Source organism: Mercenaria mercenaria, chromosome 3 (assembly GCF_021730395.1).
Source record: "Mercenaria mercenaria strain notata chromosome 3, MADL_Memer_1, whole genome shotgun sequence".
In the NCBI taxonomy this organism is placed as follows: Eukaryota; Metazoa; Mollusca; class Bivalvia; order Venerida; family Veneridae; genus Mercenaria; species Mercenaria mercenaria.
This window is the reverse complement of record NC_069363.1, coordinates 22131442-22151967: the sequence shown is the minus strand read 5'-3', so window position 1 is coordinate 22151967 and position 20526 is coordinate 22131442. Positions and strand designations below refer to the sequence as shown.

General features: G+C 32.4%; 1 protein-coding gene across 3 annotated transcripts; it reads right to left on the bottom strand.

Moving 5' to 3' along the window:
* Nucleotides 1–1553: 1553 nt before the first annotated feature.
* On the bottom strand, nucleotides 1554–20394 carry LOC123525287 (mitogen-activated protein kinase 15-like). Of its 3 annotated transcripts, XM_045304210.2 has the most exons (13): nucleotides 20176–20394; nucleotides 19400–19619; nucleotides 18673–18803; nucleotides 18080–18249; nucleotides 17310–17449; nucleotides 16680–16737; nucleotides 15586–15826; nucleotides 14440–14680; nucleotides 13416–13513; nucleotides 12669–12755; nucleotides 11346–11504; nucleotides 10336–10398; nucleotides 1554–6646 (listed from the first exon to the last, which is right to left on the bottom strand). In XM_045304210.2, exons 1-13 carry the CDS (start codon nucleotides 20242–20244, stop codon nucleotides 6464–6466), a joined length of 1860 nt encoding a protein of 619 aa, XP_045160145.2. In that variant the 5' UTR covers nucleotides 20245–20394; the 3' UTR covers nucleotides 1554–6463. The 3 variants fall into 3 exon arrangements, with proteins under 3 accessions (XP_045160145.2, XP_045160147.2, XP_045160146.2); XM_045304212.2 differs by lacking the exon at nucleotides 12669–12755 and having other exon boundaries at nucleotides 20176–20382; XM_045304211.2 differs by lacking the exon at nucleotides 10336–10398 and having other exon boundaries at nucleotides 20176–20374.
* Between the last annotated feature and the right edge of the window lie 132 nt (nucleotides 20395–20526).

Here is a 20526-nt window from a genome sequence, read left to right as displayed (position 1 = left end):
CATACAAGTAAATACAAAAGAGATGTGGAACCTGTAGAATCCATGCAATGATTAAGCGTGTAAAGATTCAATATATTCCCACTAAAGGTACCAGATTATATACAAAATCTTTTACCAGAATTTTTTCTTTTTCTTCTTGTGTATAGATAATTGTATTGTGAGCATTAAAATGGCTAAAAATGTATGGGTCACCAGGCTAAATTTTATGTTAAGACCGCTAGAATACAACACCTGTTCGGACGGAAATGGCGCGAACCTGGCCAAATTGATTACATGTATGTCTGCTAAAAGTTAAAAAAAAGTTTTAAAAATTCTTAATTCTATCTATAATTGAATACTAAATAATCTGAAAGGTGATATTGTCTTATCAGTACTAAGTCAATTATCTTACATTATATGAACAACACTGTCTTTGTACTAAATTGCGATGTGAAAACACAACCATAAATATAGCAAGATACCTGTCAGGCATGATACTTGTCAATACAACATAAACCAGTATCAACATTTGATTACTGATATAACTTATCAAAAATGTTATTTCATTCAAAATTCCTCATATTTAAGAATGTCTGTAGCATGTTTCAACAAAATGTTGACTTCATTTCAGTTTTCCATAGAAAGTGTCGGCTGCGCAGAAAGATGCGCATAAAAAACTATAGGAATTCCCTTTAATTAAGCAACTCATATCTAGCACATTACAATCGCATTGTTTAATATAATATATAAATATTTATTGATAAAGTGATCAATCCACTGTGTGTCTGTTAAATTATCCGCATTTACAATTTAACAACTGCTTGTAACACACAAACGAAAGAGCAAAATGATGTACATTGGCAACTTCCGGATAGGTCTTTAAAGATTTTTCTATCTTAGTTCTGGCAGCCCCTACCTTTCAGTCAATCAAAAACATTAAAATAAAACTGAGGAAGGTCCACCTGAAGATACTACAGACCAAGTTTTAGTAAGATATTTTCAGTGGTTCATAAGAAAGTGTTGTTTTTTTTCTGTTGTTTTTTTTTTAGCTCTGATGACCCCTAATGAACCGCCTGATCAAAATAGAGGCAGGTCCATGCAAGGATGTTATGGAACAAGTTTGGTGAAGATTATTATCAAAGGTGCTTACCGAGTTTTTTTTCCATTTTAGCTCAGGTGGCCCTTAAGATGGACAAGCAGAACCATTTGAATAAACTAGAGAGAGGTCCTGGCAAAAATGCAACAGACTAAGTTTTATGCATATCAATTAAGCACTTAATGACAAGTTGTTTAAATGTTTCTTTTATACTTAACTCTCAGGCATCTTTAGTATTAATTTTGTATGCTAATATGAAATCTGAATTTGAAGCAACAGACTTTTGGGCTGTTTAGATATGCTGTTTCACTTGGAAGATCCGCCAGGTATTAAAAACTCAAAAATTGTATCTGTTGAAAAGCCTCATAGGTGTGCACAGGATATAAATAGAACCTCTAGTCCTAACCATCCATTAGGAAGGAATAATTTTCATTCAATATCTTAGTTTCCTGGAAGTTAAATTGTAACTTAAACAACAAAGTTTGTGATCAATTTTTATTTCTTTTATCATAATCATGGCTATGAATACATACATTATGTTAATGAACTAGCTGATGGACATGACACAATCAATGTACAACAAGAAATGACATGCCTTATCCTCTAACTACAGTATGTAATCCACACCATGTTAAAAAGATTTTAAAATTAGTGTTTAAAACATCAATAGAAAAATAAAACATACATGCAATTTCAATGGAGTTTTTGTCATGTGAATTTACATATAATGAGATATGGAATGTATTATACCACTAGTGGAAAACTGAATAACTAAATACAATTAAGTGGAATCTTTACACTGATTTCTGAACTAGTATAACGAGTTTCAGTGTAACCTAGGAAATCAAAAAGACTATCACCATTAACATTACAAGCTGGAATCGTGTGTGACATACACGAATAAGCAACTACTATAGGCACAGTAATTCAACAAATCGTATTAAATTGTGTATATGAAATATCCATCTAAATATGAAATATTACTTTTATATGAAATTTATCTATAAAGATGTTAAAATATGCAGCAAAGACATAAGGTTGCAAAATCATAACCTAAGTTATGTCAGAAATGCCAATAGTATAATTCAGCTGAACATCATGAATATTTATGAGTGGGGACGTCAGTAATGATGTAAATGAAACTACACACATCTACACAACTGATGGAAACTAAGGTAACCTCTAACCAAAATGAATAATCTCTTGTGATATTTTTCCTTTATATTACTATACTACTACTTTAAATAAATACTAAAATATTCCAGTGTAACCCTAGACACACTGATTCACTATGTACTAAAACATTCTTTGGTAACCAATTCATTATCTATGATATAATGACAACATTTTTAAGATACTAATTGAAAATAGGCAGGGAATCTATCTCCTGATTATTTACAGGCTAAAATGGCCAATGCCACTTGTACAACCTGCCACAAATAAATTTGCCACTTCACATGCAGACAACACTGATTGTTTTTTTTTTTTTTACAATAGTTTTTTATTGTAGCAAATAGGTTACTGTAGATATTGTCTGAAATGAGTGTGGAAAAAATAAAGTAATTTGGAAGAAAACATCTTAGGCAAGGAAGTACGAACCTTGAATCAATTTCTTGGATTCAACCATGATCTTCACAGAATTCAAATGTTCAATTAAAAATAAGTTTCACAAAAATTATGTAAGTATTTTGATATTTTTGTTGAAGATTTTATATATGACTTTCACTAACTTATCACCACTGAAGTGTGGCAACCATGTTTAAATGAATGTACCGACTATGCCTTGACTGCCATATATTTTGTTATGAGCCTAAAACGCATTAATATCTTGCAATTTCTTATTTTCAACATTGATATCTCATAATTGATAGTTTTCTGAGGTTTTGAAATCTTACTGACAAAAGGGACAGTAGTGTTAAGACACTATTGCAGTTTCTTGTAAGAGAGATTGGGCAAAAATTTCCCAATGATAGAATTTGTTCAAACTTCGTATATGAACACAGTTTCATGTTAGAAACAGAAAAATGCAAAAACAATCATAGGTCACCATGCTTGTTTAGGAGTTATCTGCCCTTAAAACTGGATTTTTCTTCAAATTTACATTTTCAAGGGCAGATAACTCCTGAAAAGGCATGGTAACCTTCGATTTTTTTTCATAATTCTGTTTCTATCATGACACTGTGTTCAAATACAAAGTTTGAACAAATTCTATTATTGTGAAATCTTTAACCCAAAACTGCCACAACCGTCCTTAAATCCATTCTTACTGTTACCTCCCTTTTTGGAAGTTCATGTACAACACTGAAAGAAATACTTTTCTAACCACACAATTATGCACATTCTCTATCTGGACAGCTGTTAATCTGTTTTAATATGAAAAACACTATTAAACTATCATCCCAGTATTCTACACTACACCGTACAAAAGAGCAAATTCCGCTGGACATATCCCTACTTCTGAACAAACCTGTAGAAAAATTATTAGTCTTTAAAACAAAACTTCTATGAATAATTAACTGTAATTTTACAATAAATTAATCAAAAACCAAAGAAGTACAAAACTACTTAGCGTTCTTGAAATAATCTTAAATAGGTGAAACTGTTCGTCAGTAAATGGCAATGGTAAAGGTAAATGTGGAGACACTAAGAAGATCATACCAAAACATTTCACATGTGGTTATTTTTGTAGACCAACTATGATATTAACATACTTAAACATTAGTTTACACATAAGCATTGAAGATAACAAAATAACACTTAGCAACAACTGGAGAAAACACAGATCACAGTATGGTTTTAAAAACTATCATGCAGTTCAACAGTAGTGTGGTGTAAACATAAATCTGTTGTTTAAACAAGTATAAATATGTAAGAATCACTGTTAAAAGTAACAATATATAGTTATAGTACAACATAAATCATAAATTATTTGTTTATATACACGAAGGTTTCAAATTCAGTATTTACAATTGCATAAAAATATTGTCTATCACACTTGTAAAAGCTCCATACAATATTTGTAAAACTTCCATACAACTATATACAGCACTTTAAAACTGACAATTATTCTATCCATCAAGTATACCAGTATTACAAAAATAGCTGCCCCCTATGACAGCCTGTCAGAGAGAAGTATATGCTGAGTCCTTTTGCCAAAATCTACTGACTACAATCATCCTATTAAGTCTGATGTTGGCAGGCAAAAGTGTTTTAGTTACTGAGCCAAAACTTTTCTGTCTCGGGATAATACACGTTTTTTTGTGTATCAACATCTGCAGAAGCCTGTGGGAATGTTTGTGACCAAGACTGAAGGTTGAGGTCACAAACATATCCCAAGGGCTTAATCTGCTGACATTTAATTATATATAATACACAAAACAAATGTGTATTGTCGCTATTCTTGCATAAAAAAACATGACACGACAGCTAAATTTATTGTTTTCATATGTGATGACTTAGCGATTCCGTTACATCTTTTATTTACCATTCTGTTGTTCTTGGAAATGGTAAACGTGTTTTAAATATCCATAACCGGGGCCCACGTATCAACAACACTACCAAAAGCATGATTTGAAGGTTTTTGAGCATATTTTTTTTATGTCTCGTTATTACAAACATGACACTACCCATAATTTTGCATATTACTTAAAAATTTGATAAACAGGAACACAAGTTTAAGAATAATAACTTTACATTCGAATTATTTTGAGTACGAACACATTTAGAGTACGGATAAGTACGAAGATAGTGACGAGCTTTCAAGGTTTATTATATGAATTCTGCGAAAAATCAGGTAAAAACATACCGACTTGATACTTACCAAAATCATTAATATGATTCCTAAAAACGAACAATCGCACAAGTTACACGCGATACTTATTCATTCACGGTTTTTGACAGCAACTGAACCGACGCTTTGTAAAGGGCGTAAACTCTATGAGAAGCAAGTGCGTACATTGTTGGCGGGGTTGGGAAAGAGTACGTTTGGGGTTGGAAACTGATACAGCAAAACATATTACGGATTACATTGTATCTTTAATGCTACAAGAAGAGGCTATTACGGAAGAAACAAGACGCAGGTGCCAAATATCAGTCTGCGCAGAAATACATATATATAAGGCCCTGGCAAAGCATTTCAAAAATAAAAATCATGTATTAACAGCACGTGAATAGCCTTGTTTGCACACGATTTTTCTCCCATTAATACATGTGAATTAATACAGTGAAAAAAGTAGTTTTATGCAAGAATGTGACTTTTAACTATGCAAATTGAGGGTTGGAGGCCAAAACATTCTTCCATTACTGAGATGAAACTGATTTCAGGCTCATGGTCAATGAGACATTGACCTTTTACCCAGTAAATTCCAAAACAACAGGGGTCATCAACTGACCACAGGCAATCAGATAAGTTTATTTATGTGATTCCAAACATTCTCTAGTTATTGACTGGAAACTAAACTGAAACCAAATGGCAGACAGACCAACAATGAGCAAAACAATTATAATACCCCTCTCCTTTGAAGGGGGCAAATTATAAGGCAGAACTCTTCAGATCAATTATGGTAAAGGAACTTAGAACTGAAAATAAGTTACATATTTGGATATAACCTATCACCAGCTTCCCTTGTTTTAATCCCCAAAACATACCTTTTAAAGTAGGTCTATAGCACATTTATATTAACAAATATTGAAAAAATAAATGAAGAGGGGAACGCAATTCGTTTATGGACTGAACCTTCAGATGAAGAAATAAAAAATATCTATTAACTGACTACGAGATGTACTAATGGTATATAACTTCTTGAAATAAATGGAGAATTTTCACTTATACCCCTCCCCACTTTGTCCTTTAAGCTTTGCTGGCTTCACACATGCTGTTATTCCTCTATGACTACTTTGCAGTCATTCAAGCCTATGTACAGACTGTGTAATACTGATTAAATTTGGCTATCCCCTTCGGCTATCTCTACACTGGCCAGAACACATAAAAGGTATATGTGTTTGTACTAAACTTCTTCAATATTGGCAAATTAAGCATCAAGTGACTTATAACTCCATTATTTAATAGCAACCTGAGAATGGCATCCAACTTGAGAGGTTTTAATAGCTAGGGGATTACAGATTAGGTCAACACAGTTAAAAAAAAATGTCTTTTCAATGTTTTCATTTTTTGGTGGTTAACAAAATCAGCTGAATCAAACTCAACATATATGGTAAATGTACTCTTGTCTTGAAGACAAATATTGTGTGCCCAGCATAACTGATTTGTATGACACCAAGTAACACCCTGTCACAAACTCAAGGGTTGCAATGAACACGTCAGTTGCTGATTTTTAAATCTCCTCCTCTGTAAATGACACTGAAAATAGCTAAACCTCGGAGTAGATTTCAAGATTTCTTGATGGCAGCCAGGCCACTTGATGTGATGGTACCAAAGTTTTGTGTATAACTGCCGAACACAGCCTTTGGAGCACCAGAAGAGGGGTTGTTGATTGCATTGCTGAACTGTTTACGTCCGTACACAGGTTTTTGTCTCGGCTGAGATGCAGAGTTTGGTCTTGTGCCAGGAACCTACAAAATGTTTTCATTTCTCATTTATTATTTTCACATGTTGGTGACAAATTCTTAATGTTAAGAGAAACACATTACAGCAATTATAACATGAAGTAGTCTGTGATAAAACAACTACCTTGCCAGTGGGTGTAACAAAAGACAATGAAAATTTTAGTCCTTTTGACATTCTTACATGTCATACACATCAAACACTTGGGTTGATTTCAAACAAATTCATAAATATATATTTTAATTTGAAAACAAATAATTGAAAAAGAAAATTTAGAGATATGTGTAAGTACTGAACTGTTTTTTTGGAGACAAAAACAAACAGAATAATTCTACAAACATGACTGTGATGTGAAAACAGTAAATCAGACCAAGTGTGCTATTTTTCATTTGTTAACTACACAAGGAGTATAAATAGTTGACTCTGCAATATTAATGTCTGTGCTATTCAAGTGCTTTATTTACACTACATTCATCTAGTTGAGACCTTTTTCATGCAACAAAGTTAACACTGCTGTGTAACATGTTAACAAAAGATCTAATTAGATACATGCTGATTGTATGAAGTTAATTTAAAACTTATTTCAGACACAAACAAGAGGTAGTTCCACAGCTACCTGCCCTCAGACAAGCATGACAGTAATGCACTTTGAACTTGGGCATATAAGCATAAAATGTTATAGATCAAAACTGTCTTCTTTTTAAATTTGTTGCAAGAAAAATGGCTCTCTTTAAACTGCATCAAGTTGTTAATACCATGACATAGAATGGTTAGTCCATTGTTGATTTCTTCTTAACTTGAACTTTTCTAGACTGAAACAATGTCAGAATTCATAAGTCGAGGCTTTTACATCATGTCACCCTAAACAGAATGCAGTGTACACTGAACAAAATTATAAATCATAGGAGTCTGCATAAGCTTATTTGTTATTCTTTTAACATCATTTGCCGTGCAATTTGAAATATATGTAAATATCATCAATTTTAAGAGTCGGTTGATCAGCCTTAGAGATTTTATTATTACATTTGTTTGCTGAAGTTCTTAAACTCAACTTATTATACAGTAAAACAATAGATCTACAATGGAAACTGGGAATATAATGAAAATAATGCACTTGTAACAATTGTCTTCTGAGTTCGGGAAATGTATCTGGAAAAAAAGGTTTCTATTGTTGCTTAAAGAAAAGGCAACTCCAAAGAAATAAATTTCATAAAATGTTAAGCCCAAGCTTAAATGTACATGCACAAGATACTATTCTGACATTTTGAAAAATGTAATGTTTTAAACAAGTTACCTTACATTTCACTTTTTTTTTTGGTAGGTATATATTCATAGATTTTTTTTTGATTTTTTATATTTCCTTACTTGGAAATGTGTTAAACTGCTGATAAGGTGTGCAGAATTATCTGACATATAAAATAATCCTAAACAAATGTACATCATTTTTGAGATTATATTTGACATCATGTCTAAAGCAACTGGTCCAATCAACAGTTATTTTTCTGTATCAGTTGGGAGTTGTATGTATATTTTTATACCTATTTGAAAAAAGCAAGCTGTACAAGTCTTCTAGAGCTTGAGATTGATATTTAACAATATTATACATCCTGCTAAAACTTTTATATGATTAGGCAACAACTATGCAAGCACAGGTCCACTTAAAAAGGATTCGGTATGACTCCAAAATTGATACTGACTGCTCCGATTAATTTTTAAGACAACACAAGGAATATCATATCAAAGGTATAAAATAAAACAAGTACATATTAGTTTTTGATAACATGAAGTTTTCATAACCTGCCTGAAATAATATTGACTGAGAACATAGATGTCCTTGATCAATATTACTTACAAGCTGATCAACAAAACTTCTTTTTACATACTTGTTCATATTACCCGTTTAGTTACAATTGTACTGGAAACATCAATATTTTTCCATACACTGATGCCTGAATTTCATATCGGGTGCTTGACGTAATCTTATGTGTGTCGTTGCATTCATTCTTTTATTTAGTTCAGTATTGTCAATGTTATTCAGGCTGTTGAACAAATTCATAATATTTACATTACATTTATATACGTAGATACCTATGTAACAAAAATGTTATTTTCTTTGCAATGGGAAATATGCACTTGTTCTTTAGTGGAAGAATACTGTGCTCCTTAAGTAGCGCAATATTTCCGCTGCAGAACTCGTGCATATTTCCCTATAGAAAGCTAATAACCTATACTGACTGGGAGATAAGTGTATAACTGTATACTATTTAAGTCTACTACTATTTCTGTTTATAAACTCAATCCAACTTCATGCAAAAGTAAAACACTAGGAAGTTCTAACCTACAGGTAGTATCTTTATTACATGAAACAACATACATATATGTTCTGAAAATGAAATAATAACAGAAAAGCACTTGAAGCATTCTAACCAGTATTTTGCTAAGTGTCATTCTGGGCTGACACTGTCCAAGTAGGTAACATTATTTCACACTCATTTTAACAATAACCCTGTCCTCCAAACAGGTGTATATAATTTCTTTTCTTAATTTTCAGATCAAATACAGTATAACGAACCCATCACTCCCCCCAGCAACCAAACAAGATGTGAGAAAATGCTTCAAAATGTTTAGCTTCTTTTGTGCAGGATGCTCTGCACGATATCCGACATGATCAGAAATGGGCTATTGAAATTTAAAACAGAAACATGCCCCCTCAAATACACTGAAATCTATCTCTTAAATAAGCATAATAGGAACACATAAATTTCAAAGAGTAAAACTCCAGTCACACATACGGTGCAGATAGCTAAGTCTAGCCACGGATAGTTACATAGTAATCTGTATCGATCTGTACCTGAGCAGTACCTCAAAGTAGTAATTCGTATCAATCTGTACCAACACTTGGTCAAAACGTATTCAAGACTTATCCCAAACTTGCAAGTTTCTCCAACTTTGAACATGCACAAAAGTTTGAGCTATCCACAGCCATTTCAGCATGACTTTAGTCCAACTTGGTTGAAACTTATACATCCGTAGTTAAACGTACTAAAACGTACCTTGCCGTAGCTGAACATAGTTATCCGAGGTTACCAGTACTTAAGCATAGTTCAATGTAGTTCACCGCAGACCCATCCAATTGCGCTGGGCAAGTTGCCAGGTGCAGTAAAACTTAGTACGCCGTACCTATCTGTACTTATTCGCGTCCTGTATTTTTTTTGTTCCCTGTTTCTCACCATTTTTTACATACTAAGACATACAGATCCATATTTATCCGTGTCCGCCCCCACAGACCAATCCAATCCGCTCTGTACGTCAACGCACGGACATATCCGTATGTGTGACTGTAGCTTATAAAGGTTACTCTAATGTCACATGTTTCAGTTAATTTATTTACACATACATTTGCAATTAGAAATGTAGCAAGGTAATCCGTCAAACACTTTTATATCATGAGATTACTTTTTCACCTAAAATGAAGCCAAATTACTATTTAAAGCAGTTTCTCATTTAAAAATGTACAAAATTTATCTTGTATTACTTAATGCTCTTAAAAGTAAAAAGGCCAGTTTAAAATGACACTTGCAAACTTCAGTTTTGCAATATTCTGACATTTTTTTCACATTTATCAACAAAGGCTTGACAAAGCAAAAGTGAAAGAAGGAGAATTCAATTTCACTCATGTCGGTGAAATAAAACTTACATTATAGGTGCCGATAGGGGGCAGAGGCTCCCCTGGAGTCATGCGCACCCAGCCATGATTCATCTATGGGTATAACATATAATACAACAAATGTTAATCATACTCAGCATGCACATTTACAATAGGGGAAGGGTACATTCAGTAGAGGAAACAATTCTACTCTTATGTGGATTAAGAAGCAATATCTTTATCATGCTGAACAGACTGGTGAAAAAAAAATGTTGACTTAAAAATATACAATAAATTTTAAAGACTCACACCAAAATACATTAAAAATAATCAAAAACTCATTAACAGAGAACTGCATTTTTTATTTTCAGTGTATTTTGAATCTTTTCATTTTCCTCTACCACCATGCTTGTATCTTCCAACAAGTGTAACACAGCTGTCAAATGGAGCTGCATTTATAACACAAAAGTGGAATATCAAAAAATGAACTAAAAGGTGCAGTTCTCAAGGTTCCTATGTGATAAACATACATTTTCAAACATGCCACATTTATGACTTTTAAGTAATAATGAATATAACTTTAATACATATTTCCTTAATTTAAACGTCAATGTCACAGAAAGGTGAATATATCTAGAAAGATATTGTTGTCTTTTGTTACACCCATTTTTCATCCTGCTTAAAATATTTTCAATACATTTACAGACAGGGAAATGTTTCTTCTTCTATATTATATTATGCCATTGGTATTACAAAATGTGACTTTAAAAATGCTTGGTAATATTTTTAGATATCCAGCCATACATGTCACAAGTAATGCAGACTTTGGGATTTTGTGAAATTTCATAGCAAACAGAACTGTACATATATATGTCATACAGGTCTATAAATTAGAATTTAATTGACATTGAGTGTCAAATGCCTTTTAAGAAAAAATGTTTTAGAAAAGGCAAGGTCATATGTAAATCAAGCATTTTTTCTAAGCCACATTAAGATAAGATTCTCAAACATGCAAGCTATAAATCAGCTTTGTGACATCATCAAAGTAAAGAAAGACATACCATTCTCGTACTGTTAACCATGAGTCCTCCACTCTTCTCATCCCTGGTGATTGTAGGATTGTTCTGCTGTCCATATGCTCCAGATATTGGACGTCCTGGTCCCCTTGTGCCAGCTGGTGCTGATGCTTGCCGACCCCTTGACCCTGAAGGGTACATGTCCTGTAATAAAAATGTTTTATACTGGGTTATAATTAATGTATGCTGGCATAAAGTGAAACTACTGACAAATCGTGTTTGTATACCTCTGATTTAGCAGTCATTCGTGAGCGAAAATGTCATATTTACAACTTAACTTGCAATGTTTGGTCACCCAACTACTTAAGTTCTGTGGTATTTACAGTACAATGACTATCATTATAAAATCTGATTTTTACCTTTAATGTTTATAGTTTTGGCGCATGACACAAACAGTTTATCAAGTGTTACGTTAAAAGCATAAGACTTGCCACTGCAAATATAACTTTGGTTAGTGCTAAACTAATGCATCTCTTCTATTCTGTACAATTTAAGAATAAGTCTTCAATGTTTAATCTATTTAATCTAAACTAATATGGTATTATAACTTTATCCAGAGGCAGTCTTATTTTGAGATAATTACTTGTTTTACACATTTATGAAAGTCCGAATATATTTACAACTTTGAAAAGCCATACAACACCTAGCATACACAAATTTTCTTGGTCCTATACACCCTGCATTTTATATTAATATATATTTTTTGGATGATCTGGGCTATTGCATTATATGGTAACCATATGAGTTAAAATATGAGTTTGTATATACATACTTAACTAATAGGTTTATGTTTCATAAAATTTATAATAGTACACACATGAAACAGGGTTTACTTAGCAGCTATTCTATGAACTCAGATAAATTTGTACTGAAGAACTTAGAGGAGGGCAGAGCCACAGCACAGGAGCAAGATATTAGCACATTAAGAATAAGCTACCTTCTACTAAGCTATACAAAACTGACAGCAAATTTAACTGCAAGCCATTGGGATTTTCTCCGAATTATGATGAATGAAAGTCATAGATAGAAGCAACAATTCAACTGGAGACATAATGACTTCAGTTTCTTCAAAAGTTTAGTTGTAACTTTTTTTTCTATTTCATTTTGCCTGGATAAACTGACGGGACAAAATTATTCTTACAAATCATTTCTTGTTAAATGTTTTTTTTTCTATTATAATTCCTCTTCTATCACTTGAAAATTTTATTGTAATCTTTTATTTTTTCTACAAAGCAAGTCAGATCAGAAAATGTGTTTAAATCCAGTTAAGACAGTTTAAATGTAGAAAATCCCTTGGCGTAAACTCACCTGATAAATGTTGTTATATGACAAAATGTTTGGACTAGTCTTAAGGAGATAGGATATTCGTTCTCTGTTCAGTAGAGTGGACACTCTCTGTGTGACAGACAGAGTGCATTATGATCACAAGCAGGTCATTTATGAACAATGCAACTAGTTCAGATATGCCTATCACCTTTTTAAAGGCAAAAGCAATTAACAGTAAAGATAGAATTAAGGAAGTTTTAGCACAGGAAAAAACATGTTCATAATAATTAATTTAAAAGGGAATTCTCAGACCCTGTCAAATTATTAATAAAACTCTTAATCGAAAGGATACAAATTCATTTTTATTCTAACAAATTTGTAGGAAGTTTACACAAAGCCAAAATCAAGTAAATGACCTTGGTGCAAATGGGAATAACATTCAGTAAAGAAAACAGCTTTTGGTTCAATATCTAAAAATATGTTTTCTAAATGAATTTAAGGTAACTTATCCTTTTTATAGGTGAATCAAAAAAATAAAGTAAAACTGCAAGACTTTTCTGGAAATCCTTGCTACTGTTTCAAAAATTACCGTCCATTTTCATTTTTTGTATGTTTGAAAAAGTGTAATTCTAATAACCAAGGGTCATTCAAAAGATTTCAAAGGTTAGTAGCCATTCTACATAGAGGTATATAAACAAGCTATGAGGTTAGGTTTGTAAATATACAATGACAATAGCAAAAATTTCCATCACAAGCAAAATATATAGTAAATGTTCGTGTAATACCTACCCCACTGTTTTCATTGGTTTTTGGTCTCATGAATGTTCTCTGTTTGGTGACTGGGGCTGAGGGAGGGGCCTGCTCCTTTGTTGTTCTACCAAATGCGACTGATGAAATAATATAGTTATGTTTACTTTCATTAAATGAAGAAAGAATATATCTACACACCAAACTGTAAGATTAGAAAGAGCAATCTGAAGTCCATGGGTATGAGACAACCACAAACTTGTAAATTTATAATCATACAGTGGAACTATTAAAATGTTTTTAAATACCTATTACTTTATAATATATTGTTATAGTAGAATGTTATATGATTTCAAATGATCATTGATGCTACCATTAACATGACACTAGTTTCTCAGGTAACTCTGAGGAATTAATACACATAATTACATTTATTACATATTTAAATACAAAAATTTGTTAAGTTACAATGGAACCTAAAATGAAACGTCAATATTTTTCAATACTGACATTTAAATTTCAAATTGGGTGTGTGTAACATCAGCTTCATCATGTGCCATTGCATATTTAAAATTTCTTAACGATGACATTTTCATTTTTGCTAAGATTAAGAACAAATTTATATCATTTAAATAATAAATGTAGTATATGTAATTAAAAGATTATTAGATTTGCATCAAGAAGTAGGCACTGGTTCTTTCACAGAATAATAGTGTGCTCCTGAAGTTGCGCAATATATCCACTGCAGATCTCGTGCATATTTCTTGATACAAATCTTAAACGAATAACCTATAAATATTTACAATACACTTACTTAGCTTTTTAACAATGTTTTGTAGACATTTATGCAGTAAAATAGTTAGGTACAGGGTATTCTTATATTTATGTGTGCATATACTCATAATCAACAAGGAACCACTCTAAGCACTACATTCAAATAGACAAATTCTTTGTTTTATCAAGACAAAATGATCCAAATTTAACAACTCATATTTATAAATATCACATGCATTTGGGTGTGTTAGCTGATACTGTGAACTCAAGACATATATCAACCATGTCTTACCATGACTTGCTGAGAATGAGGATTGATGGTGTCTGGGTGGTGGTGTATCTGGATCCTGTCTTGCATACCGTTGCTGAACCTGTTGTTGTTGACTACCATAGTGAACATGGGGCTCCCCCGGGGGTGGTTCTTCATCATCATAGTCAGGGGGTGTTGGTTCTCGAGCCTGCTGGGCTATATGTTGGGCACTTCTAATCTCCTGTCGTTTTCTCCGCCTATCTGCCTTCTTTTGCATTATCATCTAAAAAGAGCAAGAAAAAACACTTTCTAACATAACTACTAGCATTTGACTGTAAAATAAATACAGCAACAACTGTAAAATGACTTTTTCCATAGCTTCAAGCAGATTTGCTAAAAGAAGCAATGCATAAGTAATGTATATATATCACTGAATTTGTTATTACACAACTACTTATAAAACATGTTAACAACCAAAGGAATATTTAATATAGTAAATGAAGGACATGCTGAATGGTTCCAGTGTGACTGCAATTGTATTGTCAAAAGTCTTAGATCACACTGTTCACCAGACTGAAGGAACTTTCTTTTAGACAGAATTTAATTTAGTAGTTTCACATGTTATTCTGTAACAACCTTGAATAACATATATACAAGATGTAGACAGTGGAACTAATTTTCAAATAAAAATACAAACTTCAAGCAGGCACTACCTATTTTAGATATATGAAAGGTTATGTGCAACAAAGTTCACAGTTGGAAAAAATTATCAAAATATTATTTTCTGAAGAAGAGTAATTTGAGTAAAAAATGATTCTAGGATAAATATTTAGAAAGAAGTGAGAAAACTCTGCTTAACTTTATTGTAGACTTAGGTGACTAGGTACCTAATATCTCCTGAAAACCATGCACATTTTACCTTGTGTAAAGAAGCACAAGAGTAAGTGTCTACAAAATGGAAGTCTAAAAATTTGCAAGTTTCTATAGTTCCAGTATGTCATTTTCTGCTTGAAACTTTCCCAATCACTTGATAATTAGCTTGCAAAGAAGTAAACAGTATTTAAAGCTATTAATGAACCATGGCCATGAAGCATGTGATGACTGGCCAAGTGCTTATCTATGTCTCTTTTAAATGTGTTTTTCTAACCACTACAATTTTAGAGTATTTTCATTTACAAAGGTTTATACCTCATACAACTTTGTTCTGTACTCATCTACCGTGAGCTGGACATCATCAGACAGTGGGGGCACAACATCATAGTTGAGACTGATCTCTTCCTTTGGATTGTGGAACCTAGATACATATGGATGTCTGAGGGCCTCATCTGCAGTAATTCGCTTATCAGGATTGAAGTGCAACAATTTTCTACATAAATCTATTGCATCTTTAGGAGCATCTTCCATCATCTCCTCCATTGACTTCTTTGGCCTGTAAGATAAAATAAATTAGAGCTACTTGCAAAAAGAGAACTTAAAAACAGTCCAATGTCTGGCCATGTTCGACAATTCTCCTTCATATTTTTGTATATTTCAAATGAAAAGCTGTGAATAATTCAGGAAAATTATCAAGTCTTACATCAAAACAGACTTTTCTGTTAATTATCCTACATTAATTAGTGAATTTCTTCGTTAAGTTTAATAGGCAAGGTAGTGCTTTATTCTTTCAACTGCAGAAACTGTTGCTGCTGATATGTAACAGTTATTCCCATCTCCACACTTTTTTAATCTGACAAGAAATATATGATTAGCAACAAACAGGAAGTATCAAGGTATTCGATATTTATCTGGCATTTTCTTAAAAACTAATTATTAGTCAGGAATCTACAAAATATATGTAGTTCACTATTCGTCATTTACAGCATGAGTCATCTTACACTTGGTGTAAGATGTTTTCTGGCACCAGTAAATTCAATGGAAACCCCAGTCCAGTATGCAAGAAAATGTGATTCTGTCAGTAAGATTTTTGTTTTCAGATTCTTACAGCTTACAGTTACAAACCTTTCTAATTTCAGAGCTGACAAATATTAGCTTTTCTAGCAAGACTTTGCTCTGTAAAATCAGAATTTACTCATTCCAGTTTTCTTCTTTTTCTAATTAATTAAAGTATATCATGGATCTATTTCAAAGACAAACACACACATGTATCTCTCTTTAAAATGTCAAGAGTAATCACAAGTCTAACAGAAGTATCCAAGACATGGGACTTGACTAAGAACGCAAAGCTTGCCAAAAAGATTCTAAACACTATTTTGTTTTTGTTTTCTATAAACATCTTAACTTACCTAGTAGCAGCTTTGTCTAATACTGATGACCCATACGCTGATCTAATGCTGGCAATGTCTGCAATGAATGCATAAGGTTTCAATTCAGGTTAACACAACAAAGATCCAATTGAAACAATAAATTTTCAAACATTTCAACATCTGTTGACAAAAAGAAACTTAACACAATGGTAAGAACCTTGGCCCACATTTCTAAAATACTACACAGTAAATCTGACATACATGTATCTAACTGAACTAAAATTCTGAACGTATTAGAGTCCAAGTTACTGCTATTTAGTTTCGTGTTATCAAATAAACGTATTATATCCAAACTCATGATATGAATTATCAAACGATACCATATGTCAAAATTCACATGAAGCAAATTGAATCGTAAATGTCATCTTCATGCTCTGAAAACAATTTCGATATTGACAAATAAAGAGATAACATAACAGAATGTGACGATGAACACGATTCATCGTAACACCAAAAGTTACACTCTGCTCATCTGAATATTCGGGATCGGATAAACTGATATTACGCTTATTAATAAGATTAAACCATCTGTAAACCATGGCAGTTTGTATTTCTCACACTTTCATATACAGATAAAGAAAACAAAGAGGGATAACATTTAAATAAAACCTTCTTTTGATGGTCTTGGTATTGTTGCCATGATTTTCTCTATCTGATTAATGGTAGATGAGCCTGGGAATAATGGTTTTCCAATTAACATTTCTGCTAATATACACCCTAAACTCCACATGTCTACACCTTTTGTATATCTGAAAAATGTCATATAATTATGTCTTAATTTAACTTCTGCCATTAAAACTATTTGGTGCATCTATGCTTCTTAAATGACCAATGTACAACACAACCATACAACAGGATTCTAAAAGCATCATTCTACATTCAAAGAAAAATTCACTTCATAATGGAGGTATTAGGATGTAGTGTACTCTAAAGTTTTAATGTGTGCCAGTCCAACTACAAGCAGATGCGGAGACTTTATTACTGGAACTTATATATTACCATGGAAACAAGTGCCCTGCACTATCCATCTTTAATACACACTCTAATAAAATTATCAACTTTGCAGAATTCTATGGGTAAGAAAAAACTTGAATATGTCGAATCATAAAATGTATCAAATATCTACGTTTTCCTTTTTAACATATCTTTATAGGGTCAAGTACTTCAAAAATGGACAAATACAAGTTTTGTAGCAGCTAAAATCATACATGCACATGGGTCTTCTGACAAACTTACCATCATACTGTTTTTCAAAGCTTACCAAAGCTAAATATTCTATGTCACAGACAAAACACAAGTCATTCTGTATATGTGTATTTTCTCATTATACTTCTAATGTTTTCTGTAGACTACATTCAAAGAAGATATAAAATTCTCACCTATGAGATGCTAGTAAGATTTCAGGTGCCCTGTACCATCGTGTAGCTACATATTCTGTAAGATTAGGATCACCAGTCTCCGAGTCTATACTGATCTGTGACAAAGACCTTGCAAGTCCAAAATCACACACCTTTACCATACACTCACTATCTAACAGGATGTTCGAAGGCTAAAAAAAATAAACAATAATATCATAGATGTATAATACAAAACTGATATGACAAATGCTAAATCAAAAGCTCCATTGAAATTACCTCTGCACGTGCTCTCTGAACAGTATTGTCAAATTTTATTAAGTGTAGGGGGCTGTATCTTTTGACAATTTTAACTAATCATTTAATTCAGACCGTGGAATACTTCCTCTGTCTTCGAAAGCACCGGACTTGAAGATATTTTGGGGTTTTGAAAGGGTAGACTGCTCTTCCTAGCAGGTTTAGGCCAGTGCAAATCATAAAGGATATTACTGTATTGCCTTCGTTCTGTAGACAAAGTAACATCCCATAGCCAACACCATTTAATGAAGAGATCAGTGCATTCTCTAGACTTGTAAAGTATGATTTATTCTACACACACATACACAAACTATTCTTACCTTTTGATCTCTATGTATGACATTCCCTGAGTGTAAATATTTAGTCGCCCTGAACAACTGGTACATTATGTAGCGTTTGTGTACATCTTTCAATATGTTTCCTCTCTTTATTACATTGTGTAGATCAGTTTCTACAAAATATAAAATATGAAATGACAGAAATCCGTGCTTCAGTGCCAAGACTTGACCAATTTGACAGTACACTGGGGATCAGTTTTAACCATACTGGAAAATACTTAGGTCAATTATAAAATATAACACTTAAAATTCATATTTTAGAAAACTGGGAAGAAAACAATTAAGCTTTTTTAAGTATATATAAAGATGTTAAAAAACAGTGTCCAAGATGTACATCACAACATATTTCAAAAATTTAAAAACAGAAAGCAATATCTTAAAGTAATATTATTTTGTCAAAAAATAAGATAACTTTACCAGAATGCAGAATATAAATTTCATTTAAAGTTTGAGTTTATGGAGATAATAAGAAACTTAACAGTTGTGATGTATCGCTACAGAATGAAATACAGTATCACACACGACAGCTAAATTCTTTTTTATCATATCACAATCTTTGTGTGTGGCCAGAAACTTTCTATAATTTCCTATTAAATAAAATTGTTTTTGATTTCTACGTGCATTAGTATACAAATTGTAAAAGCACTTTCTTAATTTTGAAAAAAAAATTGAGGCTTGCCTCTGTAAAGAAACAACAATAAATATTTACCCATAAATTCAAATACAAGATAAATATCCTTATCATTTTCAGCTTTTATCACATTGTGTAATTTTATTATATTGGGATGATCTCCAAAGTCCTGCAGGAACATAATCTCTCTAAAAGTTCTTTGTGCATCAGTTTGATTTCTAAAGGCATCAAATATTTTCTTGACGGCAACAACTTCTCCAGTTCTTCTGTCAATAGCTTTCCACACGATGCCATAGGCCTAAAAAGTAAAAAAATCAGGTGAGCTAGAATAATATACTTGCACACATTTGTTTAATATAAAAGATCAGAATCATTTTTTTAACTCTGAACTCCAGATTTTACAGTTAGCATCCTTGTTCTGGTGTCGCTCATTGAAAGACATTATGACTCTACAATAACACAAAGGCTATAAAAATAAAGGCTAGGGCTTCATTAAAATGTTCAAAGACTCTCCAGGTCTAAATTAAGACCTGCTGGTTGGTCTTCTGTTCGAGGACTGCATGAATGGTTGTGGGATGGTTGGTAGTGGTGCTTCACTACAATTTTCATGTCTTCTGGCTTTTGATAGAAATAATTTTAGTTCAGCAAAATCCATAACAGACTCATATCACACATGCGAAGAAGTCGGTTATTTATTCTAACATAAAAGATGTTTTGTTGAAATTGATCAGGATACATGATTCGTGCTTGAACACATCGATTTTTCAGTGAAAAGTTTTTATAAATTATTCGAGCGTATGGACCGTTATGTCATTTAAATTTTTGCATTAGAACTTGTTTCAATTACGACTTACTCCTTTTCCCAATCTTTTCTTGATTTCATATTTCTTCGTGATGTGCGGCTCAACTTCTGACGTGCTCATTTTGACTTAATTTCATTCTACGACAACAGCCATTTAACCTGGTAACACATGTTACATTCAACTTACATTAAAGAAAATAGTGCAACTGAACACATTGATCAGCGATTATTTGTGATTATTTAGAAATTAGATACTAAGGATTCGTTTTTCCATTTATAATTAATACCTATTTTATGGTAAGTAATGTTTTTGTACCATACATTAGGTATCTTAAAAGATTATGGGTATGAATTATTTTGTATAACTACTTTCTAGACAAAAATAATTACGTCATCAAATGTT